The following is a 13558-nucleotide window of genomic DNA, read 5'->3' on the forward strand; positions in this document are numbered from 1 at the left end:
TTGCAGTTGATTTTCTTTCTCCCACCGATCTTCGATGCCCAACCGCCCATTGCCACCTAATCTTTTTTCTATTTTTGGATAACTTGGAAATGCAGATATTGGGTAACCCCTTGTTTGTAATTTCCTTGCTTCTTTTACTTTCCTCGTGGCTCAAAAAGGGTGGGAAAAAAGAAAAAAAAACAAACAAACAAACCACCCACACTATTTTCCTTTTTTTTTTTTTGTTTTGTTCTTTAATTTTAAAATTCATCGAAACTGAATGGGAATGCTGCCAATGCTAACATGGCAGAATGCCAGAATCAGGATAAGAACCTGTGTTGAGAGAATATGCTGTTCTTTCCTCCGTCCCGTTCATAGACGCAGTTAATTGTTGCTATTTATTGCATTTTGTTTGTTTCCAAAATGATTTCTTCCTGTTTGTCTACAATCCAGGCTAACGCCTGGTTAAGTTCTGTAAACTTCTACAAACACTTTCAAGAGAATAACATGTTTCCCACTTACCACAAGTATGAGTCTTTAAGCCCAATGAATTGAAGTGATGAGAGAGGATTTGGATTTCATTCTTGGTTTAAACACAAAGCCATGTTTCACATGTGCTCATTGTTTAACTCTAAAGAGAAAATGGTGGTATGTTACTTTCAGTCTTTCAGCAAAATGCCAAGGCCAAAATAACTGTGCCACTTACCAAAATGCTGAGCTCTTTGTTTCACAGATTTGTTTTGAATAATAAAACCATGGCTCATGCACCCATTATTGTAATCTTTAATTCTGTATGCCTCTCAGCAGAAGGGTCAGCTTCCCAGAAATGTAAGCTCATTGTTTTCAAAAGCTGCTCCCATTGGATGAAAGGAGTTAATGCTTAAATAGTTTAATAATGGCATGCTAAAGGGGTTAGGTGGCTCCCATTCAAATTGGAACAACTTTGCATGCCTTTTGGTACACTGTCATGTTCTTGTTCTTCGTTCTTTTTGGTTCTTTGAGAGAATCATGTAAGACTCAACCGTTTGAATTTTGTTGTGGAAGTGTTTGTGTTCTCTTTTAACACTTAAGCTAAAAGCACAACCATCCAAATCAAGTTGACCATACTTGTAATTAATTCACTTTTTGACCCCAAGTAATCATGAGTCAACATCATTTTTGTAAAGACGTCATGGTTGAATTCTACTTCTGAAGTAATTCAATTCGATTGTTTTAATCGTGTCGGATAAATATAAAATATTAATAATTATATAAATAAATATAAATATAAATAATTAATTAATTAATTAAATGTATTAAAATTTTAAATATAAACACGGATTATGTTTATTAAATGTAAAATACAACAGAACATATTTAAAACTCTTCACAATTAATATTAATTATAATAAAAATATATATATATTTATATTAAGTTTAAACATATCATAATCAGATCATAAACGTGTGTTTACATTATTAATTAAACTGATTATAAATGGATCATGAGTTATGAATACATGATAATAGATTAATTAAACATGTTTTAAATGAGTCTTAAATAAGTTTGACATGTTTTAACCGTATACACATAATGAAGACATGAAACACAACTATCCTAAAGTCAAACTAATTTAATTCCATATCATGTTACTATGCCGTGTACAAAATTAGATAAACGTGAATAATGAATTAAATGATTTAACTACTTTCTTAAGGACATTAGAATTGATGCAGCTGAATTACAGCCCTTATTTTATCGAACTCTTTAACTAAATAATTGAAAATTAAAAAGTTGGAAATTGAAACTAACTTTCTTCAACCCTAGTAGGTTCTTAAAAGAGGAAGGAGTGAATGAGCATCATTCAATGTACAAGTTGATCAAAGCAGTAAAGGATTTCCTCAAGAAAATTCGAGAATGGAATACAACACATTTTTGAGGGAGAAAAACTTTGCTCTAGATTTATTAGCCAAATAGGATGAGATCTGATTCCATTTAGTGAAAATTCACTTTGTTGAGACGAGATCTAGTTTCGTTCGATAAGGCTCTAATCAGATAAACTCTAGAAACAACTTTTTTTTACAAGATTGGATAATGCTAACAGTGATTAATGAGTTTGGCAAATTCAGATCCAATGGAACAATACCTAATCTGGCTTACAACAACGCAATAATTTCGACGAAACGAAATGAAACGAAATTAGACTGTCATACCCAATAGTGTTGGTATATCTAGAGGAGATGGTGAATGCTATAGTATGTTTAATTTTACTGTAAGGTCAATTAATAAAATTATTAAAAAATAACAAAAACTTATATAGCAGGTTAACAGGTAAACAATATATATAATTTTTAAATTTATCTATTTTAGGATAACAACATAGATAATTTTTAAATTTATTTAGTTTATTTTAAAAGTTATTTAACTTTTAAATTTAATTATTTAATACTTTAAACTATAAGAATATTATTTTTTTAATATTAAAATTATATTTAATTAATTAATTCAATAAAAATTATTATTATCACTTATTACGTTAACTTTCACACATTTATGTTAAAATTTTAAATTTGCTTATTCTACTTTTATAAGATTTTATGTCAATTCTTATAACTTTACGTTAAGTCTTTTCAATAATAACTTTTAACTATAATCATCTTTATCTTTATTATTCTTTATTTAAAATAACAATTTGAATATCGTTACATATTTTTAGCTAAATAATATAAATATAAATATTTATTTTTTATTAAAATTAGATTTTTTTACTTAATTAACTTATTACGTTAACTCTTACATAGTTATGTTAAGATTTAAAATTTAATTATTTCACCTTTATAAGTTTTTACATTAATTGTTACAATTTTACGTCAATGCTTATTTATGTCAATTTTAAACTATAATTATTTTTATCCTTATTATTCTCTATTTAAAAATTAAAATTTGTATATTGTTAAACACTTTTGACTGAAAAATGTAAATTTAAATATTTATTTTTCACTAAAATTAGATTTTTTACTTAATTGACTTGTTACGTTAACTTTCATACATTTACATTAAGATTTAAAATTTAGTTATTCTATCTTTATAAGTTTTTACATTAATTATTATAGTTTTACGTCAAAGCTTATCTATGTCAATTTTGAACTATAATTATTTTTATTCTTATTATTCTTTATTTAAAAATTAAAATTTGTATATCGTTAAACATTTTTAGTCTGAGAATATAAATTTAGATATTTTTTTCACTAAAATTAGATTTTTCTTACTTAATTGACTTCTTACGTTAATTCTTACACATTTACATTAAGATTTAAAATTTAATTTTTTCACTTTTATAAGTTTTTACGACAATTCTTATAGTTTTACGTCAAGATTTTTTTATGTCAATTTTGAACTATAATTATTTTTATCCTTATTATTTTTTATTTAAAATTAAAATTGGTATATCGTTAAATACTTTTATTTTGAGAATATAAATTTAAATGTTTGTTTTTCACTAGATTATATATTTTTTTACTTAATTGACTTATTATATTAACTCTTATACATTTATGTTAAGATTTAAAATTTAGTTATTTCACCTTAATAAGTTTTTACGTCAATTCTTACAGTTTTACGTTAAGACTTTTTTATGTCAAATTTGAACTATAATTATTTTTATCCTTATTATTTTTTATTTAAAATTTAAAATTTGTATATCATTAAATACTTTTAGTCTGAGAATATAAATTTAAATGTTTGTTTTTCACTAAATTAGATTTTTTACTTATTTGGCTTGTTACGTTAACTCTTACACATTTATATTAAGATTTAAAATTTAGTTATTCCACCTTTATAATTTTTTACGTCAATTGTTACAGTTTTACATAAAGGGTTTTCTATATCAATTTTGAACTATAATTATTTGTATCATTATTATTCTTTATTTAAAAATTAAAATTTGTATATTGTTAAACATTTTTAATCTAATAATATAAATTTAAATGTTTGTTTTTTACTAAAATTAGATTTTTTTTTACTTAATTGACTTGTTACATTAACTCTCATACATTTACGTTAAGATTTGAAATTTAATTATTTCATTTTTATAAGTTTTTACATCAATTATTACAGTTTTACGTCAAAACTTATCTATATAAATTTTAAACTATAATTATTTTTATTATTAATTTTTTTTATTTAAAAGTTAAAATTTATATATTGTTAAACACTTTTAGTCCGATAATATAAATTTAAATATTTATTTTTTATTAAAATTAAATTTTTTTTCTTAATTGACTTGTTACGTTAACTCTTACACATTTACGTTAAGATTTTAAATTTAATTATTTTACTTTTATGAGTTTTTATATCAATTCTTATTATTTTATGTTAAGGATTTTTAATCATAACTTTTAAAAACTTTACGTCTAGGTTTTTTAATGACAACTTTAAATTATATTTTTTTATTATTATGCATTTTTAATTTTGACTTTCTGATTTATTATAGTAATAATCCTATTTATAATATGAAATTTCAACCATTGAATAAAAACAATACAAATAAATGGTTTCTATTAATAAGATATAAAAAGAGTCCATCAAAGAGAGGACTTTTTATTTACCAATTGAATTTATTTATCAATTTTTTTATGAATTTTAAATCAATGACTACAATTTAATCTTATAGATCAAATGATCTTTATTAATTGACTTTACAAAAAAGTCAAAAATGATGACCTTATTGTAAAATTTGTCAGAGGCGGATGGAAGAGTTGGTAGGGGCAATCTTTTTTCGAAATTTTAAATTTTTATTTATTAATTTTAAAATTTTATCTTTATAAATATTTAATTTACTGTTTTATAAACATTGTTTATATTTTTGAATATAAAATCTTGATTCGATCACTGAATATATCTTTTCAGTTGAAATTAAATAAAAAGCCCATAGATAAGGTAGTAATTCCGACTTCCTTCTAGATCAACGACAAAGACTATATTTCTTTTCTCGCAATCGATAAATATTTTCTCTCCACTATCCCTTTTTGTAATTTTCCCTTAAATTTTTTTAAGCCCAGGTGATCAAAAGTCAACAGCTACTTGCTTGTACACAGATGTCAAATCGTACTCCAGTTCTTGCTTGTAAGTTTTCAACTTCTCTCGTCGGTTTAGCCTCTTTTCTAATTCTTGTTGGGTCAGTATCTTTGATTATGTCACACTTTTCGTATCTCTGTTAAACTAATTTTCTATGTCTAAATTAATCATGTGATCTCTTAGACATGCTTCGCTGGCTGAAGAAGGCAACCTCTAACTTTGTAAAATCTAAGCACGAAATCATTTTATTGTTGCGACCATGTCTTTCGTGATAAAAAGGAAATGAAAAATCAATGGGGTAAAGTTCATAAACCATCCTTTCCAATTAGTAAAAGGTATACTAACCTGCCTCTTATTTACCCTTTAATTTTTAAAATTGTAAACTCAACCAAACACATATGTATTATCATTGAGCGGAATCAAGATTTCATATTTAAGAGATAATTCTAGAAATTCATTGTTTAACAAAAACATAAAGTAATTAAAATGAAAAAAATGTAAAAATTATAAAATAAAAATATTTTTTAACAATTATTGTATGTTAAAATTAGACATCATTAATTGAGTTCAATGGTCTTTCATCAAGTAAAAACTATTTATCACTGAATCAATATCAAAATCTCGAATGATTTTCATTTCAATAAAAATGATCAATAAATTTTTTAAAAACTCATCTAACATTTTATTACAAGTTTTGTTTCTAACAAGTTTTATAATAAAAAATGTATGCTCTGATGTTGCAATAGAAGATAAGCCAGAATAGTTAAGACAAGCCTAATCGATTTGTCAGGAAATAAGAAAAGCTTAGAAAGTGTAGATATATTTTTCAAAGTCTTATTATGAAAAATGTTAAGCTTGAATATATTCAATTGATAGTTTAGATGCATTTTATCATGCCCAATAAAGTCATAAGGATAATAATAATTTACAAGGTTGTATATATTTTCAACATCAAACAATTTGAAATCATTTTGAAAGTCTAAAGATGTATCAAAAGTGAACAATTCCACCACATTTTTATTAAATTTGAAATCCGATTCTTGCAAAAATGAGTCAATAACAACCAAAAATAAATTAACTCGACAATGTTATTTAATTGTGACGTGTTATGAAATTATTATAGAAGTCAAATTATAAAATTTTAAAAAAATATATAATGTAAAAATTTTAAAATTTTTATAAACATAAAATTATAAACTTTATTAGAAATAAAAATATATTTTAAAATTTTTAGGGGACGGGACCCTTCTAGCCCTCCTCCCCTCAAGCCTCTGTGTACTATTAATTGAAAGCAATGGAACATGTGAAGAAGATGATAAGATGAGGATGATGATGACGTTGATGAAGAAAATCCTGGCTGAGGTCCAACAATTAAAGTATGAAGAAAAAAACAGTTTCCTTTACTCCCATATCGTCCACGTCGCCGCCGCCATGTAACTTCTAAAGCAAATTTTGTAGACTCGAAAGAAGCAAATTTTGAGAAGATTCTTGTTTGGTTTAGACTTTGGAGCATGTTGATTGAGCAACAATACTGAATTTAGTCTTCGACCTTCAGCATTATTGCAAAACTTTTATTATTTTTTTTTATTTTTTTTGTGAATTCGAAAGATATAAACAGAGCCATATATAGCCCAAGATAGTATTAAAAAGAAATTGAGAGTAAATGGACAAAAATTTGTATTTCGATAAAATCTTTAACTGTGTTTGGGTCTCAAGAAAGTGAGGGAAGCTTTGAAAAGATGAGGATATTTTTGTATTTTGATGATTTGTCAAAAGTCTGCTGTGGTGATGAAACCAAAGGAACAACGTTTGAGTAAGAGAGGGGCTTTTTATTTCACCCATGAATCATGTGGCTGTAATGTCCAATATTATAGTAAATGATACGAATCAAGTTGAAGTCATTGCAGGATACGATAAAAGAATTTTCATAATCAACACAATATGAAAATAAAAAAGCACTATGATTGCAAGTTGCAACTCCAAGGACCGACACCTAAATGGTGGTAGTAGGTTATCTCGAGATTGAAGCATCCTAGAGAGTGTCCACACTGCAAAGGCAAACCAGCTAACACTTTCTCTTCCATGCCACAGTCGTTTCTTAATCTTGAAGCAACTCTCCTGTAATTCTAAACATATGACAATTGATATTTAAGCAAATTCTGTAGAAAGTTTGTGCTGATGGAACATACTTCAACCCAGCCCGTATTTAACTGCTTTGCAAGAATCTGTAACAGGGAGACAGCACATATATAATATGTTAAGCTCAATTAATTATATGTGAATTTAAAGATTTTTGGCCTAAATTACGAGCTTCGAAACATACCCAATAATGCTCCCCATCTTCCCCGCCCATTGCCCAAGGAGCTTTGACTGCAGGATATGCCCCAAACCGCCTGTTGCATGATTTCAAGGAACCAAGACTGACAAAATTGATTTGATGTACAATAGTTAAGGACCAAAATTATGCCAGCTGCTGTCGCTTGGGGTTTTCTTGCAGAAGTACGACTAGCTTGCAAGCCAAGGCACCACACAGTAAGATTCCTCTGCAAGAGACGTAGGAAATTCATTTAAAAACAGTAGCTAGTGCTTTCTTTTTAGCTCATGAACAGTGAAGGAGACCTCAACCGGTTCCTTCTGATAAAAATTTCTGCCATAATGTCATGTTGATCAAAATTGACTGTGACAAGACAATTTAACGCACAACTTGGAGTAGGATATACTGGCCGACAACCAGGATAAGAACAACCAACAGTATCAAAGTACGGATCACACTGCAAGAGGAAGAATCTATTCATTATACTGATAAAAAAAAGTACAATTTCATGTAGCAGATGCATGAACCAAGAATAAGAGACCAAATAAAAAGTACAATTTTGAAAAATAAATGAGTTAATTACCACGTCATGAGTTACAACAGGAATACCCTGAAGTTCCTTCTTGGGCGTTTGGTTTGATTCCAAGAAGCTGCTCAGTATGGCCAAGCTAGGCACCAAAAATAACATATTTGCAACAGTATGCATGCATAGCAGAGAGAGGTACCGAGATGTGTCTGAGAGAGAGAAAGATCATTGACAAGGCTCTGCAACTTGCCAACTCACAGTGTAATTAGAAAATCGAGGATTCAGGGCAGCTTTTCATCCAGCCATGGGGTTTTCATTTAATTGTTTTACAAAATTGATTCCTACATGTTCATGGTGAGAGCAAGAATGTAATGGTTTCATTTTAAGAGAAGCTTTAATTTTCGTTTTCCTTAAAAGACATTCAACAGAGAAAATAGCTCAAGGACCCTAGAGTTGAGCTTGATGTTCGAAACTGGTTCCACTGCAATCACGTGCTAGCAATATAGCACCAAGTAAGCTCCAATTGCAACTTTAACAGCTCCTTTGGTTGGGGGACTAACCGTTTTCCTTCCTTTCTTAATTTGAAGAAAACACCAACACATGCTGGGATCACAAAATCCATTTAACTAGAGACGATAATTAGACGGATTAAATTGGATTTGAATTAAATTATTTCAGATAAAAAAATTTTTAATCATTTTTGAATTGAAATAATTAAAAATTAAATGTTTTATAAATTCAAATCAATTTATATTTGAATTATTTTTAAATTTCATTCTATTGAATTGTATAAAGTTGAGAATGAGTATTCAGAATTTAATCAAATTTGTAATTTTAATATTGAAAATTCTTATTATTGAGAGCCGGTTACGACAAAGAGTAATAAATGAAATAAATCTCTTGATGTTGACGTATTGAGAGATCAATGTGTTTTGAATTTTAAAATAATTATAATGTTGAAATGTTAAGAATTGAAAAACCCGATGAGTTATCACGAAGATATATTTTTTTTATCTTTCACATTTTTTTCATGTGGGGAAAGACTGTATTAGACCTCGTGTCTTAAACGGCATAAAAAGAGCTGGGGGGGTTGACAATTTTGTTGCCCTTTTGTTTTAACTCTAGTTTCTTTTCTGTCTTTCCTTTTTCTAAAACATTAATAATGGAACAAGCACTTAGGGAAGGCAAAGGCAATGCAAGTCGTTTCTAGTAACTTACACGTGTATTTTTCCTTTTCTTTGAAAAGAAATTTACATGTGTATCATGTGTCAACTGTCGAAATCAAAGGAAGGGCGACGTAGAACAATGCTTTTACGGCCGCAACTCAACAATTTTCTCGTTGGTTTTCCGCATCCAGCAGATGGTGTCCGGGCAGTTCACTCAAGAATAAATTTTGCCGAGTGCATATGTCGGTGCTAAGATTGGTATGGTTTTTAATTGTACCAGACAATGTGAAGCTCCAAGACCAGCAGTTCTTATCCGATATGGTTTGTATCATTTCACCAGTTTGTGCCAGCCAGATTACATGTACGTTCTTCAACTACTCCCCTTGTGTTATCTTTGATATTAAGTCATACTTTGGTATCAGAGTGTTCAATTGTTTTCTACGTGATTAAATAATCATATCATCTCACTCACCTTTTCCACCTATGTTGCCCTCTTATCTTAAAGCTAGCTTTGCTGAATAAGGCAACCTATGAGGAAATTATTTCATTGTGGAAATGATGGGGTGGATAACAATCAATCTCCACTTCTTTTGTGCATTTAGATTGTACGCTTTGTCCTATTAAGAAGAAAGATGAATCTGAAATCGGATCCTATGGTTCCAGAGAGATTGATTGAATAGCTCAAATTTCAAGGGACAAATGACACCTCGTAGTTTAATAAAATTTACCTTGCATGCAAGGAAATTTCTGATGATAACTATCAGGCCAAATACAGTAGTAGCTGATCAGAATTCATGTGGGTACATTACATAATATCTATATATACCGGCTGAAGTTCTTGCAAACTGATACAACAAAACATTTGATAATCAACATGAAAACAAGGATCAAATTTCATGGCAGCTCATGCACTTATAATTTATGATTGCAACTCCCAACTGATACATAAATGAGTAGTAGGCCTGTATAGATGAATTACTCTCGAAACAAAGCATCTTCGAGAGTGTCCATGTCACCTACCTCTCTAACAAGATTTTTGGTAGAAGGCAAACCAGCTACGACATCATCTTCAATACCACACTCGTTTGTGCCTCTGCTAATCTTGAAGTAGCCATCCTGTAATTCAAAATATGATAATTAATATTTAAGCCTTCTAAAGACACTTTTTCCTAAGCGAATGTGGAGAAAAGTTTGATGAAAAACATACGTCACCCCAGCCTCTATTCCACTGGTTTGCAAGAAGCTGCAATAGGGAGAAAGTAGAGAGACAAAATATTAATCAATTAATTATATCATTCTAAGATGTTTGCCTAAAAACACAACCAATCAAAACATACCCAGTAATCCTCCCCATCATCAGATGTTCCCCAACCAATAAGCTTAACTGCATGACCTCCCATGACACCGCCTGTCACATATTTGTAAACTCCTGACTTGTAGTGAGCAAAATCCTGTACAATCATAAAGAAGCTAGAATATCAAACACAACATATCTCCTAAATAAATGTTATTTTCATCAATTTTTGGGTTAAAGATATAAGTAATGCAACCAGGAGCACTTTTCAAGGAAAACCAAGACTGACAACTAATCTGCGAGTTAAGGGCCAAAAGCATGCCAGCTCTCGCTGGGGGTTCACGCAAAAGTACTAGTTTGCAAGCCAAGCTGACCACATTAAAAGTGCCTCACAAGAGATGCAGCAAATTCAATTAGAAAAGTATCACTGCTTTCTTTTACCTCATAAACGGTGAAGGAGACCTCAACTGGTCCATTCTTATAAACTTCTGCCATGATATCAGCTGGATCAGAGTTGATTCTGTACGCCCCGACACTATAGTGCTTGGACTCCCTCCAGAGTTGGTTTCCCTTAACACACTTTTTAACACATCTGGGAGTAGGATATGCAGGCTCACAACCAGGGTGAGAACAACCAGTATCATCAAAATATGGATCACACTGCAAGAGGAAGACTATTCATTACTGAAAGAAAGTATATCCTCCCCCACACACAAATACACAAAGAGAGATTAAATGCATTAACAGAGAATAAGAGGCAAACAAACTAATCAGGTAAGAAGTTTGGAAGGTTTAATCTAAGGGAGAGAAATAATGAATTAGAATGAAACAATCTTATCTTTTTATGTAAATATTAAAAAGAACCACTAACAATAAGAAACTAATTGTCCATGATTAGAGGCTGAAGAGCGATAATAGTAACAATGAAGATTATAATTATACGTCTTTAGTGCACAGAAATAATTATGAGAATAGTAATAATAATACCTCCTCAGTGACAACACCACGGCGCACAAAATATCGCCATGCAGAAATTGGATACCCCCCATCACAACCACTTCCACATAAAAAGCCACAGCACGCCAGAAGATCATTAACGGACAGAGATATATTCTGCAATGAAATATTTTGTGAGTACAAATAATTTTTCCATGAACCAAAAATGCTGTCTTATTTTCTGGAAACAAAAGTTTCATTTACCATGCTAAAATGGATACAGAAACGATCAGATAGTGATTCAACAGCACCAAAAGCCCAGCAAGAACCACAGTGACCCTAAATCATCAGCAGCTAAAGATACTAAGAATTTAAATGAAAAATGAGATATAAAAATTGAGGGAAATGAAAATGTTGTCACCTGATCTTCAATATGGAAATTGATCCAACAATTGATTCACCATGTAAAATGGAAATCATCAGTCAATTGTTCAAAAGTCAAAAAATTCTATAAACCAGCACAAAACATAACTCACCAAGAATTCTTCCGATTGTGCTACATTGTGGCCAAGCTGTTCTAGCATCGAACTTAGTTGGCACCTTTAAGGATTTGTCATGTGTTATAACAGGAATACCCAGAAGTTCCTTCTTGGGTGTTGGTTTGACTCCAAGAAGATGCTTAAACTCACCAACCTATGCACCAAATATACAAATTTGGAACTAATAAGCACACAGAACTACTAACATATGTCTCAGAGAGAGAAAGATCACTAACAAGGTCCTGGAAGCACTTACAGTGTAGTTAGAAAGTCGAGGATTCAGGGCAGCTTTCCATCCAGCCTTGGGATTTTCATTTACTTGTTTCACAATTGAATCCTAGATGATCATCGTGAGAGTAAATAATTAATAATTTGTTATTTGACCACAGAAACCTTATTTTTCTCTTAAAAACATTCAATGAAGAAAATACCTGAAGGATTTGAGAGTTAAGCTTGACCTCAGAAAGTTGTTCCACAGCAATTACCTGCTTACAATTTAGCATCAACTAAGTTCCCATTGCAACGTTCTAAAATTTGTACCATATGTCTAATCAAGCAACAACTGGAAATAAAAGGCATGTACGAATCTGATTTATCATATAACCCAGGCAACACAATTACAACAATCTAATCAATAGCTAATCTAGCACGCCAATGATGGAAGCCACACATCAAAGCAAAACTACCAGCAATACACTCTATAAGAGTCCAGTATCAGTATATAAACTTCCCCAAAGTCTCCCTTGAGAAAACCACTTTTTCCGTTTATTTTGAAATAGGATACAACTTTTCATCATATATAAGCAAGCTACCTAAAGCAAATAATATGAAGAGGACGACTTACAAAAACAATTGTCTTTTCACCACTATCAACTCCGAAAAAGAAAAAAGGTCCACAAGTTAAGAGTTTGAATCTAAAAGATTGAAACCGATTTGGTATAACCTAGATTCTGGATACTATTTACCATTTATTAAAAGTCATAACAATATCAGGGCATCTTTTCACATCATATGGAAATTTATGATAGATTAGACCCAAATTAAGAAAACAACAGAAAAATAATAATATACCTTTGGGTGAACCGTGGAGAGAAGTAACAGGAAGCTAGCCAAAAAGAGCAGGGGATTCGCCATGTCCTTCATTTCTCAGGCTGCAGAAAGGGGCAAAGAGAGGTGGGTATAACAGGGATTCAATCTTGAGACCCTCCCTTGTTATTGGGAGAGTTGTAAAGAAAGGGACAAAGTAAGTAATCGGGGAAGCAGGAGAGAAACATGTAGATAATTGGCACAAACATTAATATAAGGAATCTTGCCGTGTTGTGCTATTGGTCAGTTTTGGACTTTTAAGCCGCTGTGACGTCAAAGGCTTGGAAAAACTCATAAACCTTCACCTATCCCGACGCTTATCTCCAAGATATTTATTTCACTGGATCTTCACGTGGCAAAACACAGAGTCTCAGTTCTGTGTCTTTGAGCATATTAATATATATTTTTTAATTTACTTTTAATGATTATTAATATAAATATGAATAATTTTAAAGTATTAGATTTAAAATATAAATATTTAATTTTATTGATAAGTATAAATATTCAAATTTTACAATATTAATTTATCAATTATTTTAATATTAATAAACTGAAAAAACGTTGTTAAAAAATAATTAAATATAATATTTTTAACTTACAAATTGAATAAATTTTATTACTGTTTTAATAAAAGATATATAAAATGATAATTTTAAATTTAG

General features: G+C 30.0%; 1 protein-coding gene across 1 annotated transcript; it reads right to left on the reverse strand.

Moving 5' to 3' along the window:
* On the reverse strand, positions 9728 to 13253 carry LOC18613845 (cathepsin B). Its single transcript, XM_018126319.1, has 11 exons — positions 12882 to 13253; positions 12242 to 12295; positions 12067 to 12147; positions 11808 to 11964; positions 11693 to 11697; positions 11536 to 11610; positions 11323 to 11448; positions 10777 to 10995; positions 10379 to 10492; positions 10249 to 10284; positions 9728 to 10157 (listed from the first exon to the last, which is right to left on the reverse strand). Exons 1-11 carry the CDS (start codon positions 12951 to 12953, stop codon positions 10017 to 10019), a joined length of 1080 nt encoding a protein of 359 aa, XP_017981808.1. The 5' UTR covers positions 12954 to 13253; the 3' UTR covers positions 9728 to 10016.

This window comes from Theobroma cacao, chromosome 1 (genome assembly GCF_000208745.1).
Source record: "Theobroma cacao cultivar B97-61/B2 chromosome 1, Criollo_cocoa_genome_V2, whole genome shotgun sequence".
NCBI lineage: Eukaryota > Viridiplantae > Streptophyta > Magnoliopsida > Malvales > Malvaceae > Theobroma > Theobroma cacao.

Excerpts from the sequence above, each read along its gene's own strand:
- LOC18613845 (XM_018126319.1), bottom strand. The coding sequence starts at position 12,953 with ATGAAGGACATGGCGAATCCCCTGCTCTTTTTGGCTAGCTTCCTGTTA. Across the intron at positions 12,296-12,881 it reads TCTCCACGGTTCACCCAAAG|GTAATTGCTGTGGAACAACT; the intron begins GTATATTATTAT and ends AATTGTAAGCAG. Across the intron at positions 10,285-10,378 it reads ATGATGGGGAGGATTACTGG|CTTCTTGCAAACCAGTGGAA; the intron begins GTATGTTTTGAT and ends TCCCTATTGCAG.